The sequence below is a fragment of the Aethalodelphis obliquidens genome, unplaced genomic scaffold, assembly GCF_003676395.1.
Source record: "Aethalodelphis obliquidens isolate GAN/ISIS:26980383/991018 unplaced genomic scaffold, ASM367639v1 scaffold2, whole genome shotgun sequence".
Classification (NCBI taxonomy): Eukaryota; Metazoa; Chordata; class Mammalia; order Artiodactyla; family Delphinidae; genus Aethalodelphis; species Aethalodelphis obliquidens.
Genome location: NW_020837946.1, coordinates 29,997,120 through 30,010,077, shown reverse-complemented (window position 1 = coordinate 30,010,077; position 12,958 = coordinate 29,997,120). Strand labels below are relative to the sequence as shown.

At 46.4% G+C, this 12,958-nt stretch overlaps 1 protein-coding gene across 8 annotated transcripts in view; it reads left to right on the top strand.

Annotated features, from left to right (window-relative positions):
* NRP2 (neuropilin 2) overlaps window positions 1–12,958 on the top strand; it is a 113,462-nt gene that overhangs the window by 22,285 nt on the left and 78,219 nt on the right. For all 8 annotated transcript variants that reach the window (XM_027123368.1, XM_027123376.1, XM_027123382.1 and 5 more), the window contains exon 3: window positions 12,162–12,343. In XM_027123368.1, the coding sequence (XP_026979169.1) occupies window positions 12,162–12,343 (182 nt within the window). The remainder of the gene's footprint in view (window positions 1–12,161; window positions 12,344–12,958) is intronic.

Genomic DNA, 12,958 nt, shown 5'->3' with positions numbered 1-12,958 from the left:
AAAAAAAAAGTATTCTCTTTGTTTTGTCCTTTTTAGTGGCGGGGCAGTTGAAACCTTTGGATCAAGAGAAACTCAACAGAATATTTAATTCCATTCTTCTACTTTTGCCTGGATAAATCATCCCAGAAAAAAAAAAAAATAGCTGCCCTTGTCTTTCCTTCTAGAAAAGAGCTTCCATAATCGTCCTTCATTATGAGACCTGCGCCTCACAACTCATCTCAGCTGATTGCAGAGTAGATGGTTGTATTTAATTTACATAATCAAAACTTTTTTTCCTAGAAGGAAAATCCGTGAAAAATGTTAGCTGGTTCAAAGTAAAACTTGAAAAAGAAGAAGAAAGAAGAAGTGTGAGTTGGGCTTAGGTTTAGGAGGGCAGCAAAAAACTCCACATGATAAAGGAAAATTCGCATGATTCTTTATGCTTTTTCCCTGGCTTTGTAGCCAAGCGTCTTGGCAGTCTCTATAAATGTTTCTGCTCTGCCCCATTAGGGGCTCCATCGTATGTTTGTAGGTGGTATGGAGGGATTGTCAGTTGGACAATAATAGCAAATATTTATTAAGCTACTGACAGGTGTCAGGTGCTACTACACCAAGAACTTTCCATGTGTTACTCTCATGACAATGCTTTGGGGCTGGTACTGCTGTTATTCCCATTTAACAGATGGGGACACTGAGGCCCAGAGAAATCACACAGATAGTAATGGTAGGGCTGGGATTTGAAGCCTGCTGCCCAAAGCTGCCTTTGTATACGTGTGTCCTTGTGCCTAGAGCTGTCATCTGCTGTCCCAAGGCTTAGGTATTTGGGGCCTCTCTGATTTCCTTAGATATACTTGACAAGTCTTTTCTTTTCCTTTTCTCTTTCTTCCTTTTCTTTACCTCTTCCTGCCACGTGGTCACCTCCGGGTGCCCACAGGGCAGTCAAGGAGGGAGAGAGAGCTTTCTGTGTCTTTAAATGCGAGCTGGAGGCCTTCCTCTCAGTCAGTTGTCTCTTTCTGCCTCTCTGTCATCCACCTCCGCCCCTGTCCCGCACAGCCCCCCTCGCCGTCTTCTTCAAATTCCCTGTCATTCCCCCATCACCTCACTCTCCGTCTGGAATCCGAAGATGTGAGGGCTAGTAATAGAGTGTCAGCGGAAGTAATTGATTCCTCACACAGAGAGAATTCTCCCGCCTTTAGTGTCAGTGGAGCTGCACCGGAGTCGTGGAGGGTGAGTGAAGCCTGTAAACAGCCCACGGCTGAGCTGTCAGGGTGAAGCCAGACACACTGGGGAGTGAGTAAGAGGGAAAACGGTGGAACAAATAATTGTTTCGTTGGAAAGGAAAGGAGTCAATAATATTTCAGCCCAGGAACTGGTAGTTTGAAAGAGATGGTTGAGACCGAGGAGCAGAGGGAATCCGTGCGGCGGGTTTTAACGGGAGGATTTTTCTTGGTCTCAAGGTAGGAGGTTTTGTTCCCGCCCCATACCCCCTCCGCCCCGTTATCATCATTATTATCATTAAAATAATTACCGTAACAATTACAGTTGATGAGACCTCGGGTGTATAGAGCACCTTTCATCTAAATGTTCAAAGTGATTTATCCCTGTGTCATCCCTTTGAGAGCAGTAGGAGGGTAAGAAAGTATCATTATTGTTTTGGTCTTATCTGCTGGAAAACTGAGGTCCAAGCAGATACAGGATTTAGTCCCAGCCTCCGGGCAGGCCGCTGGGTTACACGTTGGGGTACTGACTCCTCTCCTGGGGTGGGTAGGGGGTTGGTCTCTACTGCCCTACTGCCCGCAAGGGCTCTTCTTGTGCAGCCCCCAGAGCTCTTCCCTGGCGCTGATGCTGCCTCCCCACGCTGTGAGGACCCTGCCGGCCACCGCAAGGAGGTGGCCTTCGCGCCAGCCAACAGCTCTGCACGCAGAGCAAACGGCGTGCTCTGGCTGTGGGATAAATAAAAGTGCCTTAAGGTCTGACTCACACCGTTCCCATCCCGTGAGGAGACTTCCTGCAATCTGGTTCCCTTTCCTGCAGGAGCTGGTTCCTTTCTAGGCATCTTTCTTTCTGGTCTGACTGAGCCTTCAGCCAAGAGCATCCAACATTCTGAACCTTCACAGCTTCTACTCCACCCCACCAAACGGCAGCTGCTTCTTTCGGAACAGAGGGGCATTTCCGTGATGGGGAGAGGCGAGCGCTTTCATGCGTCCTGCGTGGACAGGCCTGCTTTTGCTCTGACAGCCCCGGGGCCTTCAGAACACAGCCATCAGCGAAAGCTTACCAAGCGGCCGTTTGGAGAGGTGGAAGCAGTCCCAGCTGACTGGCCCGCGAGCACTGGCCTCAGTCTCCACCCTGGCGTGGCAGCAGCCCCTTCCTGCCTGGACGTTAGTGCAGGCCCATCATTTCCACACCACCATGCTTTTTGCATTTGCACAGTAGTGACAAGTTTGCCCCTGGAGCCGGGGAGAACCTCTGAGCTCTGTAACCTGAAGCTCAGGGTGAATGAAATGCAAGGACAGGGCCCGTCACACCTGCCACCTACTCCCCAAGCTGTCCCCTGCTTGCATTTCCGCATGGCACGTTTTTCAGACAAGTTTTGTACTTTCTGACTTTTGTTATGGAGGCTGGATGCCAGCAAAGGGGGATAGAAAAACGACTGGGAGCCTTGATCCCAGGAAAACACATAGAAGACTTTTTCAATGCTGTGATTGATTCCCTAGTGCCCAGCACACCTCGTTCCCCGCAGGCTCCCATTTTTCAGACAGATGGAGAGGTTATGATTCACTCCCACAATCAGACCCTCTGGGAGCCAGGGTTGGTGAGCACCTGTCCCAGAGGGAACTGTTCACCTGGCCAAGTTCAGGGACGCTGCCGGCACACCAGGCCGAGGAATGGTGTACTCTGATTTCCCCTCAGTGGCTTACCCATCAGCCCTGAGAGGCACAGAGGCGTGGTCCCTGTAGCCATTTATGAGACGAGGCAAACTGAGGCATGTTCGATTGACCCAGGCCAGCTTAGAACAATTCAGCAAGTCTCTGGCCCTGCTGCAGTTCACCTTCCCATCTGAGCACCAGCCTAGTGGTGAATGGACACAAATTGTGGGCTACTTTTATCTGCTTTCTACCCTATATTGTTACAGAATGCTAGCATGGGGTCCTCTGAGCTGACTGCAGAGGGTGAGGATTTTATAGATGCACAGAGCAGACAGAAAGAAACACTCAACAGTCCTGCTGAAAACAGCCTGCCCAAAAGCCTTAAACTTCACATTAGCACCGGTTGCTTCGAAAATCCTTCCTTGCATAAGCAAATACGTCCCATCCAAGCCTGTCTGCAGGAGCAGAGGAGATCTGTGGCCACAGGACCTGAGGAACGTGCTTGCTGGGGAGCCGGTCAGTGGAGGGAGTGGTGTTTGGCCAGAGGGTCAGGGAGAAGTGACGCCGGCCTTGCTGTGTGCCCTTGATTCTCTGAAAGTTCATCTACAGTGAGACTTATCAGACGCGGTGTCTGGAGCGGCCTCCTTCCTCACATTGCGAGGCGTTCTTGGCAGCCTGCTCCGCAGGAACAATGAGACCGGCGGGCCCTCTCCATCATCCCAGGGCTTCTGCGGAAAAACCACCAGCAATTATAAATAGATGTTGTTTGTAGTTTCCATTTTCTTGCCTTCAAGGTTTTTTGGAATAACTCCTTCAGTTTGTTTTGGGTTGTTCTCTTTGCATACTTCCTTTGCTGGGTGGTCAGATTTCCTCCCTTCTAAAGAGCCCTGGTGACCCTGGCTGTGAGGGGATTGCTAATAAGCTCAAAATATCAGAGATTCGGGGTGGGAAGAAATAAAGGAAGAAAATGAAAGTGCTAATAGCTGCTATTAAAAAGGCACTCGGCACCACGCAAATACACAGACCGATGCGGTGTGTGAGTCCTTGGAGTTAGAGAGCAAATAATGGTAATAAGTTAGGTAAGACATAATAATGATATGGAGTCAGACAACACAACAAATGATGATAGCAGCAGCAGCAATAACAACTAACATTTATTTATTGAGCATTTACTATGTGCCTGGCCCCGTGCTGAGCTGTTGACATGCATTAACTCACCAAATCTAGGGAGGTTGAGTGCCTAGCTCTTCAAGACCCAGCAAATGGGAGTGGAGGTGGTTTTGAACCCAGCCTGGCTGGCTGGTTCCATAGCCTGGGTTCGGAAACATGAGACTGAAACGAATTCTCAAAAACTCAAGTGATGAAGCACTGTTGATGGGTTTGTAAAGGAGGAGGATTTTTCGAAACCACCCTCTATAGCACTGAGGTTGGGGAACACTGAGACTGTCTGTAAATTTATTACTTTTCATTTCATCTTCACCTGTTCAGTTTCCAAAGCATCGTGTGTATGTAACTCTTCTCTCCCCCAAGTCTGCCATCCTATTTTGTAGAACCCAGGTAAGAATCAAAATGGCCAGTGCCTTGCAGGCACTCTCTAAGGCACCCAGTGCTGTGCTGGGCCTGTATATAGCTTCACGAACCTTTCAACAATCCCACAAGGTGGGGCGTATTATTTCCATTTTATAGATGAAGAAACTGAGGCTCAGAGAAGATCAATGCCTTGCCTGAAATCATACCACTAGCATGTGCCAGGAACCAGCTGGGTCTGTCCACAAAACCCATGCACTGCATTTCCCAGAGTACGCACAGCCCTGTAGACAGATATGTTTCTGTGCAATTAAAAAAATTTTTTTTTTGGTCCCAGACCCCTTCCCTAGGAAAATGTGCGTACACACAAACACACAAAATTTCTGCGTAGGATTGTAGGGGTTCCCCAACCTACTGAGACTCATCTGTGGACCCTACTGGAAATCCATGGGCTGAAAAATATCTGCTCTAGATGATACTATAAGAGCGTATAAACACACAGGTTACTGTTTTCTCACCCAATGGACCATATGTTCCCCTATGGGTATATATGTACTTATAAAAATACTTCAGTTACAAAAATTAATATGTTATCCCATCTGAACACTTACAAGCTGGATTTCTACTGGATGAGTCTTGAAACCGTGAATTCCAAATCTATTCACTGCATCTATGGGTGATTGTCTATTAAATTTGGCAAGTCCTACAGGCTTTGTTTAAACAAAACAGCTAGATAAAACGAGTGAGATTCTGTTAAGTCTCTAACTGAGACGGAGAGGTGTCTTTGCACCTGGCACCTTCTAATGTTACAGTGTTCTGGCAATCTGGCATTCCCACCGCTCTCCAATCTTCATGCAACAACGAGGCCAGAGGACAGAGGCGAGGTCCGTGTGCCCTGGAGTGAAACCGCCTGGGCAAAGCCTGCCTCTGGCCTTTCCTTGTCGTGTGACTTTGGGCAGGTCGCTTAATCTCCCTGAGCCTCAGCCTCTACATCTGCAAATGGATGGTAATCATATCAGGGCCTGGTGTGTATTAAGTGAGGATTGAATGAAATACTGTCTACATGGAGTGAGGATCTAGCCCACTGTGAATGCTCAGTAAATGGGAGCTCTTCTCATTGATATAGCAGCTTCTTATAAAAGTGGTACCAGTGAAAGGGAAAAATTCAAGGCTATAAAAATGGCTTCTTAAAAAACCCGACCTGACAGCTAGCTGATTTCTCCATAAGAGCTGGATGTCCCTACTAAGCTGGAGACCAGGCGACCTGGCTTTGGGCCTGAATGGACCAGAAACTTCGGCATCATGCAGACCTACCTCACAGCCTCTTAGGCTCTCAGGCAGCTTCTTTGTGGAGAAAGTTGTGCATGACAGTGTTGTTTTTTCCTCCTGTTGTCCCTGCAGGTTTTAATGCAAGGATTAATAAGACAGTGTTTGTAGATGTCTTTGAGATTCCTGTAAGAAAGGCACTCCAGGAGGTGGTAAATTCTCTGGCCTGGATAATCTACTCATGAAATATGGAACTTTGAAAGTGTGAGAAAAATCTCAAATCACTTTGACAGCATTTTAATTATAGTTGATTTGTTTCCCGCTAATAGAGAAAACGCTGTCAGCACGATTTGAGATATTTCTTCCACTCAAAATGTTATATTTCATGTTTTCAAGTCACAAGGCAACATTTTGGTTTCCAGATACAACCAGAATAGCTGAGTGAGTGTGTTGGTGCCCAAATGCAGAGTGTGAAACGGACCGAACCCCTCAAAAGCAGAGTTCGTTCTTCTTAACATGTAACGTCAACCTCAGGTCCCTCAATCATTTATTCACTCAACAAAAAGTTAGTGAGCCCTCCTATGTGCTGGGCACCGTGCAAGTATTATAAATTCATCCGTGAAAAGGTGAGGTTCTTACCCTCGTGGTGCTTATTGTCTAGTGGAGGACACAGATTCTAAACAAAGAAAGTATATTGACAAAACCTTACAGATTATGGTAACAGCCAGAAAGGCAATGAGAGGGTGGTGAGGTAGAAAATAAGGGCATGCCAGATGAAATGAGGTAACTAGGGCAGGCTTCTCAGAGGAGGTGACATTCGCACTCAGAAGAATGAGAAGTTACCAGACAGAGCAAAGGCTAACAAAGAGTATTGCAGGCAGAGGGAAGAGAAAGTGCAAAGCCCAGGGGCTGGAAAGAACTTGCCATGTCCAGAACGTGATGGCTTAAACGTTCATGATGCAAGTAGCATGAGAGGAGGCATTGCCTGGCTGGCAAAGTTTATGGCTTCAGGACTTGGTTGCAGAGGTACTTAGATGTGTAGAGAAATCCCATAGAATGGGCACAGCGTTCTTCCTTGGAGCAGCTAAGTACTCTGCCTACGATATAGAAATCCCCTCACAAGCAGTTCTATGTGACGTCCATAAAGGTAGACTCTGGATGGGGCTAGACATTATCCAGCCCTGGAGGAGGGGCCTCCACGTGGTAAATCTTCCAGCACAGCCTCGGTTGGCTGACCCAGCCTTTGGTGGCCTGCTGGGCAGCATCAAGTGTGGGTAGAGTTATGGAAAGTAGAAAGCTTCTTTTCATGTCTGCCTAGTGATGAGAAGAAGAGATGAGACTGTTGCTTTTTCATATTTCTCCTGTGGACTCTTATAATTAATTCCACCATCAAGATTCCCACGCCCAAAATGTGGATTTGGGGAGAGAAATTAAGACTTTGAAGTCAAGAAAGAAAGTACAGAAAGCATTCATTAGACAAATGCTCAGCATACAGGTGTCGGAATCTGTGAAGAGTAAAAAGGTACTTGGGGAACCATTTTAGAGAGAAAAAAAGAACTGGAGTAGAGATGGCTACTTCAGCTTAGGAAAGTAAATAAATAAAATAAGAAAAGGTAGTGTTAAAGCTTTGAAAGAAATTTTTTCATCTGAGGGAGATTAGGAACAATGAAATGCAAACACAATAGTTAATATGTCTGTTAGCTGGTTTCTGTCTCCTTCCAGAAGATGAATAAGAGGAATGGCTTTTCAGGTTATCCTACATGACTATCGTTGGGGTGAGCTCTGAGTTTGCAGCCCAGATTCCTTTACCAAACAAATGCTGGTTATTAGATGCTAGATGCAAAGTCAGATCTATTCCAAGGCCACAAAGTTCCTAAGTCTCCGCTAGGTCTTCACAAATGAACCTGACAACACTGAAATTTCTAAGGAGATTTACTCCAGCTGTAGCAAATCCCCGATAAGAAAAAATTTCCCCAAATGAGTCAGTCACACAGGAGGTAAATGAGACATTCTGTGTGGAGTCAGCATGTCAGTTGGAATATGCCCTTCATACAAAAACCCCAGCCAGAAGACCTGGTGGTTAGCTGGGGCTTGTCTACAGGGCAGAACCCCGACACTGAAGGGAAGGGGGGGTGTTACCTGCCTAACTGTGACTCGGTCGCTTTCCCCTCAAGCAAACTGGATAGTTTTTCTAAGAAGTTGAAGTAAGGACTGATTATTTACTTCGCAAAAGGACTCACCAGAGGGGTCCTTTAAATAACAAGCTCGGAGGGCTTCCCTGGTGGCGCAGTGGTTGAGAGTCCGCCTGCCAATGCAGGGGACATGGGTTCGTGCCCCGGTCCGGGAGGATCCCACATGCCGCGGAGCGGCTAGGCCCGTGAGCCATGGCCACTGAGCCTGAGTGTCCAGAGCCTGTGCTCCGCTAACGGGAGAGGCCACAACAGTGAGAGGCCCGCATACCGAAAAAAAAAAAAAAAAAAAACAAGCTCAGAGAGAAACTGTATGATATGATTAATTTATATAAACCTTTTCCAAAAATGCCTCTCTTCACTATATGTGTACGTAGTTATGTAAAGATGTATTTGCAGCTGGCCGCATTACCCAAAAGGATTTGGGTGGTATATCCGTTGAGTAAATTGAGGCAAGTTCATAGCTATGACATGTGCTGGGTAGCCTTGCTTCATCTCTGATTCTGTTAATCCCCTAGACTACTCCACAGGTGTTTAGGCAACCAGATAAAACCCTCCGCTTCTGATGAACAAGCCAGTGGGATGTCAGGGCCTTTTTTTGTCCTTCCTATAGAAATTGGCAACACAAACACTGGAGCTATCTGGTAGTCTGTAAAAACATTTTTTTTAAGTATTCACTGAGTGTGGGCCATGTCCCTGGTATTATTCTAGGTGCTCCAACAAGCTATGTCTTATTTAGTCCTTACGGTGATTCTGTGAGATGGGTGATGATTGTCATGATGACGATGGTATTTTTTATCTTTTGAGAGCTGGATTATTTTTCTCAGCTCTTCTACTTTGGAAAAAATTATTTATGGAAGTATCGTTATTTTATATATTTTAAAGAAATGCAGGCTCGCTGTAAACAATTCAGATAATAGAAGAAAGTAAAAATTACAAATTATCCCACCATCCATAGATATATTTCACCACTGTTAATATTGTAGTCTATATTCTTTTTTTTCAATTTCTTTCTTTCTTTTTGGCTGCGTTGGGTCTTCGTTGCTGCACGCAGGCTTTCTCTAGTTGTGGCGAGCGGGGCCTGCTCTTCCTTGCGGTGTGCGGGCTTCTCATTGCGGTGGCTTCTCTTGTTACAGAGCACGGGCTCTAGGCACACGGGCTCAGTAGTTGTGGCTCACGGGCTTAGTTGCTCCGCGGCATGTGGGATCTTCCTGGACCAGGGCTCAAACCCGTGTCCCCAGCATTGACAGGCGCATTCCTAACCACTGCGCCACCAGGGAAGTCCCTATTTTAGTCTATATGCTTTCAGACTTTTTCTGTATGTATATGCAAGGAAATATATATACCTATATATATTTTAAAGCATACTTTTTTAAAAATCTACTTTTTTTCAGCGTAACAATATGTCGTGGACATTTTTCCTTAAAAGCAAAAAAAAAAAAAAAAAAAAAACTAGACCTATAGCACTTTTACTATAGCAGTGGAGTATTCCATTTTATAAATATCCAAAATTCATTTACCCGCCACTGCTGTTGGACATTTAGACACAATGCTGTTTATAAACAAAGCATCTTTTTACTTTTCACATGCTTTTTAAAATATATACACACAAAGATGCATATACATCTTTGCACAATTGTCTGATTATTTTCCTAGGAAAAAATCCTAGCAGTGGGATTGCTAGGATCAAAGGATGTGTACATATTAACTCTTTTCACATTTTTGCCAAAATGCCTTCCAAAATGTTTGAACAGATGTACATTCCCTCTTATACTGCATCTCTGCTCACTTGCTCTGTCTCTTAGAGAAAGTCACTTCTGCACTACGGCTCAGCTGCTTCTCCTCTGAAATGGGTGTGAAAATACAAGAAATTCCCATGAACACTCATGAGGCACGTGCTGGGACACTTTATATAGATGATGTGGGTCACTTAAATTTCAGAGAAACCCTAGGAGAAAAATTCTAGTAGCCCTATTTTGCTCTTATTTTCCCCATTTCTGAGGCTCAGAAAGGTTGAGTGACTTGCCTGAGGGGACCCAGCTAATAAGTCTGAGCTGGGATCCAAACCCTGTTCTGTCTAATTCAGGGATGAGGGTGGGCTAGGGGGACACTGGCTCCTCCAGGCAAGCTGGGTAATGTCTGCTCCATGGATATAGGTGCTTCTCCACCGTTGTGCACCCTGGTGAAGAAGGCATCACCAATACTCAGCTGAGAGTGACTGTCCAACAGTTCTTACCTCATCGTGGAAATACAAAGGAGGGATTTTCCAGAAGGTTTGGGGGAATTTCCTTTGAGAACAAGCTAAGTGTCTTTTCACTGTTGTTTTGAAAGTGAGGAAGCACATTTTCAAAGTCAGCACCATCTCCCACACTGAAATCACAAGACCTAAACAGATTCCCCCACCCACCCCCGCCTTTCCCAATCTGTGTCCATCTCTTCAGAGCTCCTGGGGGAAAACCCTGCCATTCCTCTTCTCTGGACTCTAACCAGCTTCTGCGGTTCTTTGGACTGTAGGATTCCAGCTCTCTGGGGTTTAAGAATGAACTAACCCTGGTCTGCTCCATATACTCCCTTCGAAGGCCTATTTATTGGGAAGTGGCCGAGCCATCTGAAACATGGCTCCCAGGGGCGGTGGTGAGGCCTCAGGCCACTCCAGCTCAAACAAGCCACTTCTGCAGACCGCCGGCTCCCACAGACCCTGTGTGTGTGGCACATGCCAGGGAGGGTAGCCTTCCCGGTCCCTCTCTTTACCCCAGAAGAAGAGATTTCCGACATGTTGTTTTAACAGGTTGATGCAAAATAAATAAACGGAGAGAGAGGTAGATGGATGGTTTTCAGTAAATAATGGTACAGTGGCCAGCAATTTGAGGGAGCTGGTGGGGAAGGAATGTTCCACGTCAGCAGTTGTGACAGGAGTATTCCCTGGGAGCCCAGACAAGGAGCACAGACGCGGGACAGTGAGGATTGCCAGACCACACATCGAAGCTGAAAATGTGCATCTGTACTGATACAGTGGCACAGTAGGTGCGCCGTCCCGTGGACCTAGCCAAGGGTGTCTTTGAGGTGTCTTCCCCAACCCGGGCCAGTTTGGTTCTGTTTGAAATGAACTCAGGCCTCAGGGTGGGGAAGGCAGCCCGCTCTGCCTCTTGCTGAGACTAATAGTTATATGCTCAGAGATGCTGGGTCCCCAGGGACTCACCCCCTGCTTTTGGAAAAAGGTTTTTTAAAATTTTTATTTATTTATTTATTTATGGCTGCATTTGGGTCTTCGTTGCTGCGCACGGGCTTTCTCTACTTGCCGGGAGCGGGGGCTAGTCTTCGTTGCGGTGCGCAGGCAGAATTGTCATTGTGGTGGCTTCTCTTGTTGCGGAGCACGGGCTCTAGGTGCACAGGCTTCAGTAGTTGTGGCACGTGGGCTCAGTAGTTGTGGCTCACAGGCCCTAGAGCTCAGGCTCAGTAGTTGTGGTTTACGGGCTTAGTTGCTCCACAGCATGTGGGATCTTCCCGGACCAGGGCTGGAACCTGTGTCCTCTGCACTGGCAGGCGGATTCATAACCACTGTGCCACCAGGGAAGCCCCTGGAGAAAGGTTTTTATTGCCTTATCTAATGTGGTGCTGACTCCTTTTAAAAACATGTTGTTAACTAGATAGACACTGCTGTTGTGAACTTCGCAGAGTCATCTCAGGGAGGCAGGTGGCCCACGGTTGGGGAGTCTTTGTCACTAAACGTTAAAGAGAAGAGCAAATGACCCAGGAGAGAACTGAACTTGGGGAAGAGGCAGGAAAATAAACAAATCTCTCTGAAACAGCCCCCATGTGCCTGACTCGGTGCCTAGCACCTTCCTTACGTTTTTTCATTCCATCTCCATCCCAATCCCCTGAAGTGGATATTTTTATCCTCATCTTACAGATGAAGAAATTGACGCTCAAAGGGGTTAAGTAACATGCAGAGACACAGAGCTAAGAAGAAAAGACTAAGATTCAGAGAGATCATAATGGAAATAAAAATGGTGCTACGGCACAAAGAAAAAAATATTTGAGACATTTGATAGAATGACGCTACTGCTCTTATGTAAGCAAGAGACAAGGCCTTAAAGTCTAGCCATCCACTGAGGTGCTCGTTCTGTGTGGCTTTCAGAAAGCAATGCAACTTCCTATATCTATGTTTGCCAGTCTCTACAAGCAAACGTAAGTGCCCTTTGATGAATACGAAACACCTGAATGTCTAGAAGTGGATGGAGGTACCTGAGCTGGAGGGAGAAAATAGTCCTTTTCATCTCCCAAAACTGGTCTTTTCTCATATGTGCCCCTTTGCGCCATCCGTACCTAGGTATGACTTCATTGAGATTCGGGACGGGGACAGCGAATCCGCAGACCTCCTGGGAAAACACTGTGGGAACATCGCCCCACCCACCATTATCTCTTCGGGCTCGGTCCTCTACATCAAGTTCACCTCCGACTACGCCCGGCAGGGGGCAGGCTTCTCCCTCCGCTATGAGATCTTCAAGACAGGTCAGTGTGGTCATGGTGGAGAGAAGATGGGACTCCGCCCTCTGTGTCTGGCTACGGGGCGCTGTGTGCGGGAACTACGTAATAGTTATGTGCTCATAGATGGAGCCCAGTGGGTTGACACAGGTGGTAAGGGTTCTAATTTTATCCAGCCTAAGTAAGTTGATGGAGGGAAGAGAGGTTCAAGGTGAACCTGGAGACAGCCTGAGATGAAAAGCCAGTTTAAGTTACCAGCCAGTTTAAGAGGGCGAGCTGCCAGGTTAGTGCTTGGGTACAGCATGTTGGGCAGATAAACATTGTTTGTGGCAACGAAAGAATAGGAGAACCTGTTACATAGAAAAACGCTTTTGGAAAGAATTTGATTTTTGTGTGTCTTTTTAAAAAAATCACAATAATCTTCATGGTAAAAACAAAACTTGGTTAAACGTCCTCCTAATTACTTCATGATTTAACACAGCCTTTCTGTGGAATTACATGGGACGGAAGGACATCATCTTTTCAGTGTTAGGAGTCTCTAAAAATCTTACTATGACACCACCACCACTACCACCAACAAAGTCACACAGTTGCTTTTACACCCAAATATGGCTCCTAGGAATTCCCGTTGCTGTTCCACTG